The sequence below is a fragment of the Heterodontus francisci genome, chromosome 20 (genome assembly GCF_036365525.1).
Source record: "Heterodontus francisci isolate sHetFra1 chromosome 20, sHetFra1.hap1, whole genome shotgun sequence".
NCBI classification, from domain to species: domain Eukaryota; kingdom Metazoa; phylum Chordata; class Chondrichthyes; order Heterodontiformes; family Heterodontidae; genus Heterodontus; species Heterodontus francisci.
The window spans coordinates 37,694,169-37,708,671 of record NC_090390.1 but is presented as its reverse complement, the minus strand read 5'-3'; the positions used below and the strand labels follow the sequence as shown (position 1 = coordinate 37,708,671).

The 14,503-nt window shown below is 40.6% G+C and overlaps 1 protein-coding gene across 1 annotated transcript in view; it reads left to right on the top strand.

The window, feature by feature from the left end:
* Positions 1-12,993, top strand: part of cep55l (centrosomal protein 55 like) — a 41,949-nt gene extending 28,956 nt beyond the window's left edge. The window contains exons 7-8 of the mRNA XM_068052618.1: positions 8,957-9,082; positions 10,440-12,993. Of these exons, the coding sequence (XP_067908719.1) occupies positions 8,957-9,082; positions 10,440-10,628 (315 nt within the window). The 3' untranslated portion in view covers positions 10,629-12,993. The remainder of the gene's footprint in view (positions 1-8,956; positions 9,083-10,439) is intronic.
* Positions 12,994-14,503: the final 1,510 nt, after the last annotated feature.

Here is a 14,503-nt window from a genome sequence, read left to right as displayed (position 1 = left end):
TGCTTGAAAGTAAATCAGTGTCAGAGCAATGGGAGGCCTTCAGGAAGGAGATAGAGGGTTCAGAACAAGTATGTTCCCACCAAGAAAAAAGGTGTGACTCTCAAATCTAGACCTCACTGGATTTCAGAGCATACAGGTAGGATAAAGCGAACAAGAACACAGAACAGTACAGCACAGGAACAGGCCATTCGGCTCTCCAAGCCTGCGCCGATTCGAGAGTCGGATGTCTTGTACAAACTAGCGATCTTTTATTATGAGCATGCGAGGAGAAGTCCTACTCTGTCAAATGATAGTAGGCATTCTGCTAGTACATTGTTCCGATAGTCATTTTATACAGTTTTACAGGAGGTTTACTTGATACAACTTTTTCTTAATTACATCTCCCATCTGTTTCCTTCCCTGATCTCATCCTGCCTTGGTTATATTATTCACCTTGTCAACCTCTTGATTACCCTATTCATAGGATTCGGGTGTCTCCCTCCTGAGCTCGTTATCTTCTGATTAGGTCTTCATATAATTTGGTGTCTCCCTCATAGCCTCATTACCTTCTGATTAGGTATTCAGATAATTGACTAGTCTGTGGGACAGCTCTCCCAACTTTGGCACAAGCCCCCAGATGTTAGTAAGGAGGACTTTGCAGGGTCGACAGGGCTGGGTTTGCCGTTGTCATTTCCGGTGCCTAGGTCGATGCCGGGTGGTCCGTCCGGTTTCATTCCTTTTTTATTGACTTTGTAGCGGTTAGGTACAACTGAGTGGCTTGCTAGCCCATTTCAGAGGGCATGTAAGAGTTAACCACATTGCTGTGGGTCTGGAGTCACATATAGGCCAGACCAGGTAAGGACAGCAGATTTCCTTCCCTAAAGGACATTAGTGAATCAGATGGGTTTTTACGACAATCGATAATGGTTTCATGGCCATCATTAGACTAGCTTTTAATTCCAGATTTATTAATTAAATTCAAATTCCACTTTCTGCTGTGGTGGGATTCGACCCATGTCCCCAGAGAAATACCCTGGGTCTCTGGGTTACTAGTCCAGTGATACCACTACGCCACTGCCTACCCTTGGGAAGCTTCAGTCAGATACTGAGAACTCCATACTACAGAAAGCCTGGAGAAGTATAGAAAGTGGAGGAGTGAACTTACTGAAATGAGGAAAGTAAGGGAAGGCATGAAAAAATATTGACAAGACCAACGAAAACTTATCTTCTAGATTAAAAATATAAAGAGCAAGAGAACTATGGAAAGAGTAGGACCTATTAGAGATGAAAAACAGAATCTCTGCGGGGAGGTGGAATGATCATCTGGTTATTTACAGGCTCTGGAGGATAGATCTGGAGCCTGGTCTTTACGCAATTAAGATTTATTTATAGAGCCACACATTACAAGCGTGCACCTTCAAAGTTGACATGAAGATGTGGCCATGGTTCTTAAGGACTGCTTGTGTCTGCCTTCACAAAAGAGGGGGCATTGCAGACATTGTACTTGAATGTGAAAAATTGGATGGGATAGACATAGTGAGAGAAGAAATATTAAGGGGTTTAGCATCTTTTGAAAGTAGATAAATTGCCAGGTCCAGATGCAATGTATCCCAGGCTGCTACAAGAAGCAAGGGAGCAAATGGTGGCGGCTCTGACCATCATTTTCCAATCCGGTCTGGTTACTGGTGTGGTGCTGGAGGATGGTTAACATTGTATATTGTTCTGACCACAGACCTGAAATGTTAACTCAGGTTCTCTCTCCACAGATATTGCCAGACCTCTACAATATTGCAAGCATTTTCTGTTTTTATTTCTGATTTCCAGCATCCGCAGTAGTTTTGCTTTTGTAACATTGTACCATTTGTCTAAAAGGAAAGAAGGGACAGACTGAGAAATTACAGGCCTGTCAGCCTAACCTATGTGGTGTGAAACTTATTGGAAAAAGTTCTGAGGGGAGTGTAAGTCATCATTTTACATAAGCATGCATTAATCAAGGTCAGTCAGTATGGATTTGTTAAAGAAAGGCCATGTCTGACTAACCTGATTGAATTTTTGAGGAGGTAATAAGGAGTGTTGATGAGAATAGTACGTTTGATGTAGTCTACATGAATTTTAGCAAGGTCTTTGACAAGGTCCCACATGGCAGACTGGTCAGAAAAGTAAAAACCCATGGAATCCAAGGGAAAGTGACCAGCAGGATCCAAAATCAGAGGCTGGAAGCAAAGGGCAGTGGTCAATGGGTGTTTTTGTGACTAGAAGGCTGTTTCCTGTGGTGTTCCGTAGGGCTCAGCACTTGGTCCCTTGCTTTTCGTGGTGTATATATCAATAATTTAGACTTAAATGTAGGGTCGTGGTTAAGTTTGAGATAGGAAGAATGCTGTAGATTGCAGGAAAATATCAATGGATTGTTTGGGTGAGCAGAAAAGTGGCAAATGAAATTCTATCCAGGGAAGTGTGAGGTAATGCATTTGGGAAAGCCAATAAGACAAGGGAATACACAATAAGTGGTAGGATACTGAGAAGTGTAGAGGAACAGAAGGATCTTGGAGTGCATGTCCATACATCCCTGAAGGTAGCAGGACAGGTCGATAAGGTGGTTAAGAAGGCATATGCGATACTATCCAATATTAGCCAAGGTGTAGAATATAAGAGCAGGGAGGTTGTGCTCTAACTGTATAAAACACCAGCTAGCTACAGCTAGAGTCTGTGCAGTTCTGGTTGCTGTATTACAGGAGGGATGTGATTCTACTAGAGAAGGTACAGAGGAGATTTATAAGGATGTTGCCAGGACTGGAGAATTTTAGCTATGATTTAGCTTTAGAATGGATAGGCTGGGGTTGTTTTTCTTAGGCACAGAGGAGGCTGAGGGGAGATTTAATTAGATGTATAAAATTGAGTGACCGAGAGCGAGTGGATAGAAAGGACCTATTTCCCTTTAGAGAGGTCAATAAGCAGGGAGCATAGGTTTAAAGTAACAGATGGATTAGAAGGGAGTTGAGGGGAAGCTTTTTTCCACCTAGGGGCTGGTGGGGATCTGGAATTCACTGCTTGAAAGGATGGTAGAGACAGACCTGTGGCCAATCCTACCAATACTGTCGTGGACAGATGCATCTGCAACAGGTAGATTGGTGAGGCCGAGGTCAAGTAGGATTTTCCCTTAGTTCCCTCACCACCTGCTGCAAACCCAGTCTCACAGCTATGTCATTTAGGACTCTACTAGCTCGGTCAGTAGTGGTGCTACCGAGCCACTCTTGGTGATGGACGTTGAAGTCCCCCACCCAGAGTACATTCTGTGCCTTTGCTCCCCTCAGTGCTTCTTCCAATTGTTCTTCAACATGGAGAAACACTGATTCATCAGCCGAGGGGGAGCAGTAAGTGGTAATCAGGAGGTTTCCTTGTCCATGTTAGGCCTGATGCCATGAGACTTCATGGGGTCTGGAATCAATGTTGTTGATCCCAGGGCAAATCCCTCCTGACTGTGTACCAATGTGTCGCCCCAGGAAATGATGGCATCCCACCTGAAATCATCAAAAATGGAAAACTGGCACTGCTGCAACATCTCCACGAACTTTTGTGTCACTGGAAGGAAAGATCTGTGCCTCAAGAATTGCGTGATGCAAACTTAAGTCACCTTATTCAAAAACTAGGAGGATCACAGTTACTCCAAGAATTGCCAAAGCATCTCCTTGCTATGTATTGTGGGGAAAGTCTTTGTTCGTGTTGCTCTGACCAGGTTGCAGACCCTGGCGTCACGCATCTATTCTGAGTCTCGGTGTGGCTTCAGAGCTGGCATATCGACAGTCGAATGATCATCTCACTTCGGCAGTTACAGGAGAAGTGCCGTGAACAGCGCAGATCACTCTACGTTGTTTTCGCAGACCTCAACAAGGCCTTTGATCTCCTCAAGAGAGACAGACTGTTCAAACTGCTGCAGAAAATAGGCTGCCCTCCTGGGCGCCATTTCTTCCTTCCCCGCGAACGTCCACAGTTCTGTTAGTTACAGTGGAGCAATATCAGATGCATTAAAGATCAGCAAGTGGGCAAAGCAGGGTTGTGCCCTGGTGCCAACTCTCTTGGCATATTTTTCTCCATGTGGCCCTTTTGGCGACTTGAATGAGGGTGTCTATCTCCATGCCAGAGCTTATGGCAAGCTGTTCCACTTGGCAACATTGTGCTCCAAGACCAAAGTGTGTAAAGTCCTAGTCGGTGAGTTGCTGATGATGCCACGCTGGCATCTCATACTGAAGTTCACTTGCACCAGTTTGTAAATCGGTTCTCCTGGGCCTGCATGGAGTTTGGACTGATGATCAGTGTCAGGAAGACCAAAGTTATGGGCAAGGATGTAGAGAATCCACCTTCCCATCGACACCACCCACCTCACTCTGGAGGTTGTCAACAGCTTTGCATACCTTGAATCAACAATCACCAGCAAATTGTCCCTTGATGCTGAAATCAGCACCAGGATTGCCAAGGCCACAGCTGCCATCTCAAAGTTGAGAAGGTGAGTGTGGACCATCAGCAAACTAACCGAAAATACAAAGCTCCATGTATACCAAAGTGCTGGAAATACTTAGCGGGTCTGGCAGCATCTGTGGAGAGAAACCGTTAACCTTTCAGGTCTGTGGCCTTTTCATCAGCACGCTCCTTTACAGTAGCAAAGTATGGATAACTTATACAAACCAGGAAAAGCGACTGAACAGCTTCCACTGCCTAAGATAAATATTGGGCATCTTCTGGCCGCACTGAGTGCTGAATACGGATGTACACCAATGTGCAGGGATCCCCAGCATGTTCGCTCTGGAGTCAGTGGCAACTCTATTAGCTGGGTCATGTGAGCTGAATGGGGATGAGGCCGTCATCCAAAGACGTGCCAATAGCAAGCTCGCCACAGGGTGAGGCCAACAGATCACCTACGTCTGCGATACAAGGATGTCTGCAAGCGAGACCTCAAGTTGACTGGATCAGAGTCGATGCATGGGAAGTCCTTGCTGCTGACCAGAGTGCTTGGATACAAGCAGCCAGGAAGGGTGTGGAGAAAGCAGAGGACAAAAATGACAAGGTGGCAGAAAAGAGCCCAGTGGAAAGATAAAAGTCAACCTCGGGCCAACGTTATTCATCTGTACCAGCTGTAGAAAGGGTTGCCACTCATGAGTCAGCATCTCCATTCACAACACAAAATGTTCAATACACCCTGAACGCAGTCCATTGTCTTCCAAGACGGATGGATGCCAACGATGGAATTCATTTTGGAGCAGATTTCAGTGACAGAGCTCCAGGTTGACCCTGTGAATGAATGCTTTACTGTTAAACGCCATAAAACATATCCATGGGAGTTGTTCCATTCTCTGAAGATCAAATGGGAAAAGAGGTTATTATTGAGAATTAAAATTATTTAAATTTATTAGCGTTGATGCTAATTACTTTTGGATCCCAGTGCTCTTTCTGGATATGGTTGAACTTGCCCCAAAAAGAACAGCCACTTGCCTCCTCTTATACATGCACAGCATCTCTGCTTTATGCGCAACTTCAGCCAGAGTCAGTAAGTTATTTTAGAAGTCATAGCTCTTCATAAGCTCCAAAAGATTCTAGTGCTTAAACCAGCCTTCCGAATTTATGCCAGGAGCTTAAGAGCTGCTGCATTCTGTATGTGTGCAAGGAGTCAATGTGGAAGCTTTACACCCAGCTTCCCCTATCTGTGATGCTCTTCCAGACACACTTCTTCAAATAGAGCTTTTGTCCTTTTTTTAATACAATTTCAAATGCAGGGTTGAGCACTTGCTGAGCCACAGTTGTTGAGTATTTGTTATGGGATTAGACTTCCTTGTTGACTATTCAGAAGAGTTTTTTTTTTGCTGCAGCAACCATCAGGGTCAAATTAATGCAACAGGTATCCTTGTTACAGTTGGTATGCTCTTTTCTCCTCTAGTATTCCTTAAAAAAAAAACAATGTTCCCAAATCGTCAAGGTTGTTCCAAGGCTAATCTTAACAGATGACACGCCTAAGTGTAGCAACGGTAATAGATCTTTGTGAAAGTGGAGCTTTTTGATTTTTTTTTCTAATGCACCTCACAGGAGGGTTCAAACACTCTTGCATCAACACAATCAAACAAGATGATTCTTGCTGCCATTTTACCAGATCTCTGTATCTCTTCCTTTGCTGCTATCCTCTGCTAGCATCATGGCAGTCAGGTGGTTATTTGCATAAATCAATAGTAGTATCAGTGTTTTAACTCTATATATCCTATAAAGACTAAGCCTTTACTGAGAATAGATTTCTCTGATACACAATACATGTGTACTACAACAGTGAAATAGATGGAACGTATTTTCCAACCCTCTTAATCTAACTGCTGAAAAAGCACCTCGTTTTGAGAAGGAGCTGTTTGAACTTATTCTTATTTTCAATATCCTCACAAGCTTTTACTGTCTTGTTAACTTAGTCAAAAGAGGTGCTGTTAAGCATGCTAAACTTAGAGGGTTGGATTTTATGCTCCGTTCGGGGGTGGGGGGAACTGCTGAATCGGCGTCGAGTTACCCTCCACGGAACCAGACGCCATAATGCTGGTTTCTGATTTTCTTAGGCGGTGAAGATCTGTGGCGGCACTTCCGATGTGCCAGAATCGTAATTTAAGTCTGTTGCATACTGTGTTGCATGAATTTGTGTCTAATTTACCGTGATCCTGCTAGGCATTCGCAATCTTATGCATGCTGTGCGACACTCGTGTGCCTTCACTTTCTGGTTTTTGAAAGGCTGGCGCCACTGAGGTGCGGGTCATCGAGGCCTGCAAAGGTTAGGTAAATTATCCATTGTTATCTTGAGGAATTTTTTTTCACATCACCATTGCTGCTGAGCTCAATCTGCAGATGAGGGAAGGAGGGAACTCTGCAAGTGGATACTGTTGCTGGGAGGTGGGTGGGTGGAGCGGTGTGATGATGGATGAGAGTGGAACTCTGCAATCCAACATCAGGAGACGCTGTTAACTGTGTCGCCAATGTCACCCCCACCATATGATTGGGCAGGTTAGCTACCATTATACTAAAATAAAAGCGAAATACTGCAGATGCTGGAAATCTGAAATAAAAACAAGAAATGCTGGAAATACTCAGCCGGTCTGGCAGCATCAGTGGAGAAAGAAGCAGAGTTAACGTTTCAGGTTAATGATCCTTCATCAGAACTGGCCATCATTATACTAAATGGCCACCCGCAGCGTAATCGCCACAGCTGCCGCCATTTTGCACACTTGCCGTCGCTCTTGGCGAAATAATAAAATCCAGCCCAAAGTGTGGAAGAGAGGCTTATGTAAAATAAGATGCAAGACCTTAACAGGATTGGTGTCCTCTGAAATCACTTGAACTATTTACAAAAAGGATGGAACGTAGTTGAATTAGTAATCTGATTTTTTTTCTAACTTGAAGTGTGGAGGAGAGGAAAGCATAGAAAATAGGAGCAGGAGTAGGCCATTTGGTCCTTCGAGCCTGCTCCGCCATTCATTATGATTGTGGCTGATCATCCAACTCAGTAGCCTGTTCCTGCTTTCGCCCCATACTCTTTGATCCCTTTAGACCCAGGAGCTATATCTAACTCCTTAAACATACAATGTTTTGGCCTCAACTGCTTTCTGTGGTAGTGAATTCCACAGGCTCACCACTCTCTGGGTGAAGAAATTTCTCCTCCTCTCACTCCTGAAAGGTTTACCCCATATCGTTTGACTATGACCCCCTGGTTCTGGACTCCCCCACCATCAGGAACATCCTTCCTGCATCTACCCTGTCAAGTCCTCTTAGAATTTTATAGGTTTCTATGAGATCCCCCCTCACTCTTCTGAACTCCGAATACAATCCTAACCAACAAGAATCAGTCTGGTAAACCTTCGCTGCACTCCCTCTATAGCAAGAATATCCTTCCTCAGATAAGAGGACCAAAATTGCGCCCACACCTCCCTGTTTCTGTACTCCAATCCTCTTGCTATGAAGGCCAACATACCATTTGCCTTTTTTTAACCACCTGTTGCACCTGCATGCTTACCTTCAGCGACTGGTGTACGAGAACACCCAAGTCTTGCTGCATATTCCCCTCTCTCAATTTATAGCCGTATATTCCGTAAAGTGTGAGAAACTCGTCCAGTTGGTTTAGTCTGAAGCGGTTTCATCTTTGGATACTATTTGTACTGCAATATCTAAACTTAAACACAAGTATTTTAAGAAATATAGCCCATTCATAATAGCTGCTGCAGCTGCATGCTGTGAAATTGGCTGCTATTATTTAGTCCTACATGAAGTACATCAAAAAGAAACCAGTCAAACTAATACTGTTGAAAGGTTAAAATACTGTAGATACTGGAAATCTGAAATATAAACAAGAAATGCTGGAAATACTCAGCAGGTCTGGTAGCATCTGTGGAGCGAGAAGCAGAATTAACATTTCAGGTCAGTGACCTTTCATCAGAATGGCTTATTCTACTATGAGCGCTTGTAATTGTCTTTTGATGCGATGTGGCCTTGTAGTGGCAGGGCTCGCTCCAGGTTTACCTGTGACAGTTGAGTTTTATGTCGGATACGAGAGAAAATATTCACAGAAGTTTGCATCATTACCATCTCCTCTTCCATGAATAATTTTGTTAGTCTACGTTTTATTGCAATTGGTCACAAGTCTGCAGCACAAAATTACCAATTAGTGGAAGTCACGCAGGTCAGAACAATGATTAGTATGGGCATTCGTGCTCTGTTACTCACCGCTAGTAGTCTTCACCTTGATCACCAAAAGTATAAGTTGAGAATTTTTTTTGTGCTATGACTGTATATTTTAAGCTTTTTTCAAAAGCTATTTCTTCGCCATACTTGGAAAACTTGAATTCTCTGCTTTTTTGCGAGACTTAACTGATCAAAGCACATGTAAACCCTGCTGCTGTATTGTAAATTAATTTCATTGTGAAGTTACTGATTTGCTTTTTATAACCACATTTTGCAACTTTTATAGATGCAGAACCTTACTTTAGATTTTGAGAATGAAAAACATGATCGCCAAAAGCTGCAACATCAGTTGGAGAAAGTCTTGAAAGAGCTACATAAGGCACGAGAGCAGATCACAAGGCTGGAGAATACAGTAAGAATTGATCATTTTGTTTGAATAGAAACCATTGTAAAGATTATGCAGTTGATTTTCATATGTGCGCATCAGGCAGGCAGTGAGAGGAACAATCAGGAGATGTGCACCAAGGTATTTTGTAAACTAAGTAGGAACATAGAATTGTTAGAAGATGAAAGATCATGGTTCATCTACTTTGTGTTTTACCATCTTGATAAGTCAATGTGCTGCAATTTCATGGAATTATTGTGGGATCAATTTGTCTTATTTTTAATGTCTCGATTTTTACAAGTACCATCCATCCATTAAAGTTTTCCCAGATTATTTTTCTCTGAAGGTAGTTTTAGCTGGTGCTATTTTAACAAAAATTTGCAACTAATAGGATGGTGAAAGATGATTTTGCTGTCATTTCTTTATCTAGATGGGACCTTTTGGACAATTTAATGTACAGCTGATGGTCAATACACTTTTTGGTCAATACACTTGCAGAGGAAATAGCATTCCCTGTGAATATACTGTCTTGAACTTTTAGCCCCTTTGAGAGAGGATTTTGATGATTTGTAGGAACTTCATGGATAACATTCTGCACCCATCAAGGTAGACAAACGATCTATTCATAAGCTATTCGGCTAAAATTAACAAGGATTTTATGTTTTATGTGTGGGGTTTTCATCACATGTAAATGCATGAGCTTTCCTCAACACATCCTGCACAATTTGGTCATTGTGCTACCAACAACGCAACCGTCTGCAACCTCCTGGGCAATGCGATCCCCACAATTTATTTTAACCTGTCTCATTATGCGTCTAGCATGCAGTTTATGGTTTTCTTATGGAAACCGCTGCAGTTTATTGTCAGCTTCACTTGGGAAAGTCAGCTGAATTTCTGTCCAGCTTTGTGAAAGGTACTAGGAAAATAAAACCATTTATTAGTTAGTTACTTGGAATTTGAATCTTGCTCTTCATCTACTTTGTTCATTGACATACATGTTTTTCTATTGTTTCTCAGTGTTTGCTCTTGTTTTTCCTTACTGTGTTGGTGGGCCCAACTCAAATATTTTGCAAATTTGAAGTGATAGCTAATTTGTAGAGTACACTAAACAATATTTAGCTGGTATGATATGACTTATAAAATTTTTTCTTAAAAAAAAAATCACTGCAGTCTTGGCATCCAGGTCTAAATGGGTAGTATTTCCTAAAACTAATGTGATGTGGTTTCTGACTTGGTTTTCAATTCATATAATCCAAATTGAACATTCTTTTTAATGTGAAACTAGCTTTAAACTTGTGAAATACTTGACTTCTTAAGACTGCTGGAGTGCTTTTTATACAAGTTTGAATAATTGATTTTTAAAAATACATATTTTCTGTTTCAGCAAGTACAAGACATCTGCCTCCCCAAGCCCGTGCTGTACAGAAATGGTGACGACGAAGACAGATTGCCTTTGTCAAAATCCAATAATCCTCTTGATGAGAGTTTCTTGGAATGTCCGAAGTGCAAAGCTCAATACCCCACTAGTCAGCACCGTGACCTGTTGAACCATGTTGACTATTGCAATTACTAAAATCCGCACTCTTTCTCTAATTCCACTCAACAAAATATTTAATGTGAAAGCTGTGACATTGGGAGAAAATAAAAAGTAATTTGGGATGTTAAATGAGTTTGGTCTTGGGTAAGAATATAATTCAGAAGGCTGAGTAACTCATCACTCTGACTCAACTGATTTTTTTCCAGTTTAAATATATTTGGGAAGGGTTAACTTAATTTTCACTTTTGAGGCGGCATTGAACACCTCATAAAACTTTTACAGGATTGAATCTACATTTGTCTTGAAATGCTCACTGTATTAATCAAATGGGAACTGTCTATAGTATATCATGCGTAAAAAAAAAAAAAAAATTCCTGCCCTTTTTATAAAAAAAAAAGTCTGGGCATTTAAGACTATGGAATTCAATGCCCCTATCTAAACTACATAAACACAACTCACTTGTGACCTTTTTTAGGCTTTGTTGGGTGGTCCAGTGATGTCATTGGTAAAGGCTTTGATCCTGCGGGTCAGTGTAGTCTTGAAATGTAGTCAATCAGTTCTGTAATTAAAGCAAGGTAATAGGGTAAAGTAAAATTGGGGCAACAGGTGTTCTATTATGTCCACAATAAAGCTACACTGAATGATTAGAATTACAGAGCTTTGCTGCCACTGAATATATCTTTCGACAGAATAAAGGGGCATGCAGATTTGCTTTCTTCCCCCCACCCCCTGTATTTTGCTATTTGATTTGCACATGAAAGTAGAACTGTGAAAGAGTTCATATTATTTACGGTAAATTTGCTGTGCATTTAAAATCTAGTCTGTTTTGCTTGTTTTCCTATTTTTGAATATAATGTTTTGATGGAATGTATTCCAATAGTTTATTGTAACTTAAAGCTGCAGTACTGTACCTTCTGTTCCTCCTTAAACCTGTTTTAACCTAGACAAACCTCGCCCCAAACAGTGATGCATTCTCTGCCTCCATGGTTCCACGTTAGGGTTCCTGACCTCATGCAAACCTATCTAAGAAGCCACAAAATCTGCCTATATCGCTTAGTAGCTAGTTCAGATGCCTTATCTAAAGTGACTCATATGGCTGACTGCGTCTTGGTAAGTGAATGTTATTTGGAAGCCTTAATGAATATCAAATTTGCTTTTTCTTAAACAAATCTGTACATTACCCATCCATTTGCAGTAGATAATCACCTTATAAAAGGAATAAGTTTGGCACACATGCATATAGTATATAGTTTCAATGCACCAAAAGTCAACTAAAGTGTGGATGTAAACAGTGTTGCAGAAACCTTAAATGTTGGAGTTCAATTAGTATTAGCTCAGAATGAAGAACAGATTGCTGAGTACAACTCAGTTTCAAATATATGGTTTTATTGCAGGTAGCACTGATGGAAGGCTTACTGCAGCTTTTTCAAATTACAGCAAGCGATTGAGACAAAGTACTGGATAAGTACTACTGTTGAAAGTATTTTAATTATTTCAGAACAATTTATTTAAGACTTTATCTTTGGATTTCAAGGTGTTCAAATGCTTTTGGTTTCACATACAAGCATATAACCTTTTGGGAAAAGGGCTCAATTCTAAGAAGGTAATAGTACATGTACTTTCCATATTCATTCATCTTTTCGGTGATCTACTTATTCTATGGATATATCAGAATTTGAATCTTCTACTTTGTTTGCACTGTACATTAAGCCTGAAGTAGGCAATGTGTAGAATGACTTCAAATTTAGCTTGTATCTATGACACACATTGCAGGGCCAGAGCAGAAACTACAATAGTTTCCTTCCTTTCCATTGTTTATAATTTTATAAACATTTTGAAAGATGGATACTCCTGAGGATTGTTTTCATCCTGAAGCTTCTTCCAGTTTCTTGTATAATATTGTAGGGAAGCTCCTGGTCTCTGGAACCTCAGTCAACGCAGCTAAGGCAAATAACTCTCTTGGATAAAGTGGGGAGGCGTTGCATATGTGAATTGTTATTTCCAGTACACTATGCTGCCGAACTATTCCTTCCTCTGAAGAAATTTTCAAAGACCTTTCCCAAATTCCCCTTTCTAGAGCAGCTATATGAGAGTGTGGTGCTAGTAAATTGGTATGAATTCATGATTAAAGCTTCAGTACTGAAATTTGAACCCACAAACCAGTAACATCTGAGAAATCCAATATTTTTACAACACTTAAATTATTTCAGGTGAAGTCAGAACAAGTTGTTGAAAGCTTTATTTCCCACTTTTTAGTGCTTTTTTATATAGCTATATACTTAAAGTGGTGGAAATTCCAGCCAATTTCTTTTTACTTAAAGGGAATCCGTTTATTTGTAAGACCAAATATGGCCAGTCCATTTTATATGTAACTTTTAATAAATGTCAGATGTTTCAATAAGCAATTTTGCCTCATTTTATTTCATGTCAATGTAGATATTTACAACCTTTTTGATCATTCCCAGGCACTCTAAAATACTGAAAATATGTTCTATGAATCTGCTGTCTCTAGCTATTTTATTCAAGATTTGGCTACAAATAAATGTGTAAGTAAACAACTTAGACTTACAGAATTTCCATTTTTTGTGTTGAAACTTGGCAATCTATATTTTTGAGGACTGGGGAAGGATTTCATGGACATTGAGGCATCTGGAGATAGCTGAACTTTATGAATGCTTTTAGGGGGGAAAAAAAAGGAAGGTCAACAAGAGGTTCCAGGCTTTGACCAGTAAACAAATACTGGAAACCAGGTGATTTCAAGTAAGCACCACAGGAGAGTGGACTTGAGAGCTATTCTTTGTTGTGACAAGAGAAATTTATGATAGTGTGAGACTTGCTTGGAAAAGAAGTTTCATTTTGAACTGTTAAAAACCAGTGGGTTTGGACTAAGGCAGGCAGTTGGAATTTGAGATGGACCTGCCAGGAGTTCAGAAGAAAACTATTTCTTCTCTTTGAAGAATCCCTGCTATTGAAAAGCAAAAGCCTGCATGAAGTGGTACTCTTGCCTCCTGCATTTTTGAAGAAACCCTGAATATTTGCAGAAATCTTGCATTTTCAAATTAATTTTTGTGTTGCATTTGTGAGAACACTGACATCTATTGCTGCACACCTGCTGTAAGACCTATGTGAAGCCTTCTGCAGTTGAATTTCTTTGCCTACTTAAACAGACGACTTCAACCTCACCTGGAAAACTCCTCATGGCAGCCAACTACTTGACTTTGAGACACTTCGCCAGGAAAAAAGGATTTCTATCTCTTCAGTAAAAGTGTTTTTTTATTCCTTCTATTTCTTGAACAGATGTGAACAAAACTCCCTTTTATTCACGATTAACCGGTTTTTGTGTGAGGGCTAGGATATAAAAAATTACAGGGCTTTAATATTTCAATATGTGTAGATATTTATTTCATTGCTTAAGATGTAGTTTTATAATAAACAGATAATTTTGTTTAAGAAATCTGGTTGGTGTGCTTTATTTTTGGGGACAAATAGAGTATCTAATTGGCTGTTTAGGTAAGTGGGAAAATTTATTGATATGCTGTGACCTGTGGAGAAGTGGGACTGTATTAACAGTGCATTTCTCCCGCATCGGTTGTAACAACTGGTTTAACCATCTACTGTTCAGACTTCTAGCAACATTACTAATGAAACCAGTGATAGACTCCAGCCTGTCTGTTTATTTTGCTAGCCTGAAATATACATCAAAAAAGGATGACTGTAATGAATGTTGGACTTTGGGATATGTTTTTTTTTTCAAAAACTTTAATCTTTAATGTACTGTAAATTCTGCTCAGACAAGCCAGAGATCTTGGTTACCATGGAAACAAGGAACACAGATCAAAGACCCTTTTGAAAGCAGGGTGCAAGGTTGTAACACCAAAAGGACAATGGGTTTCGCTCTTCCAGACTCAGAT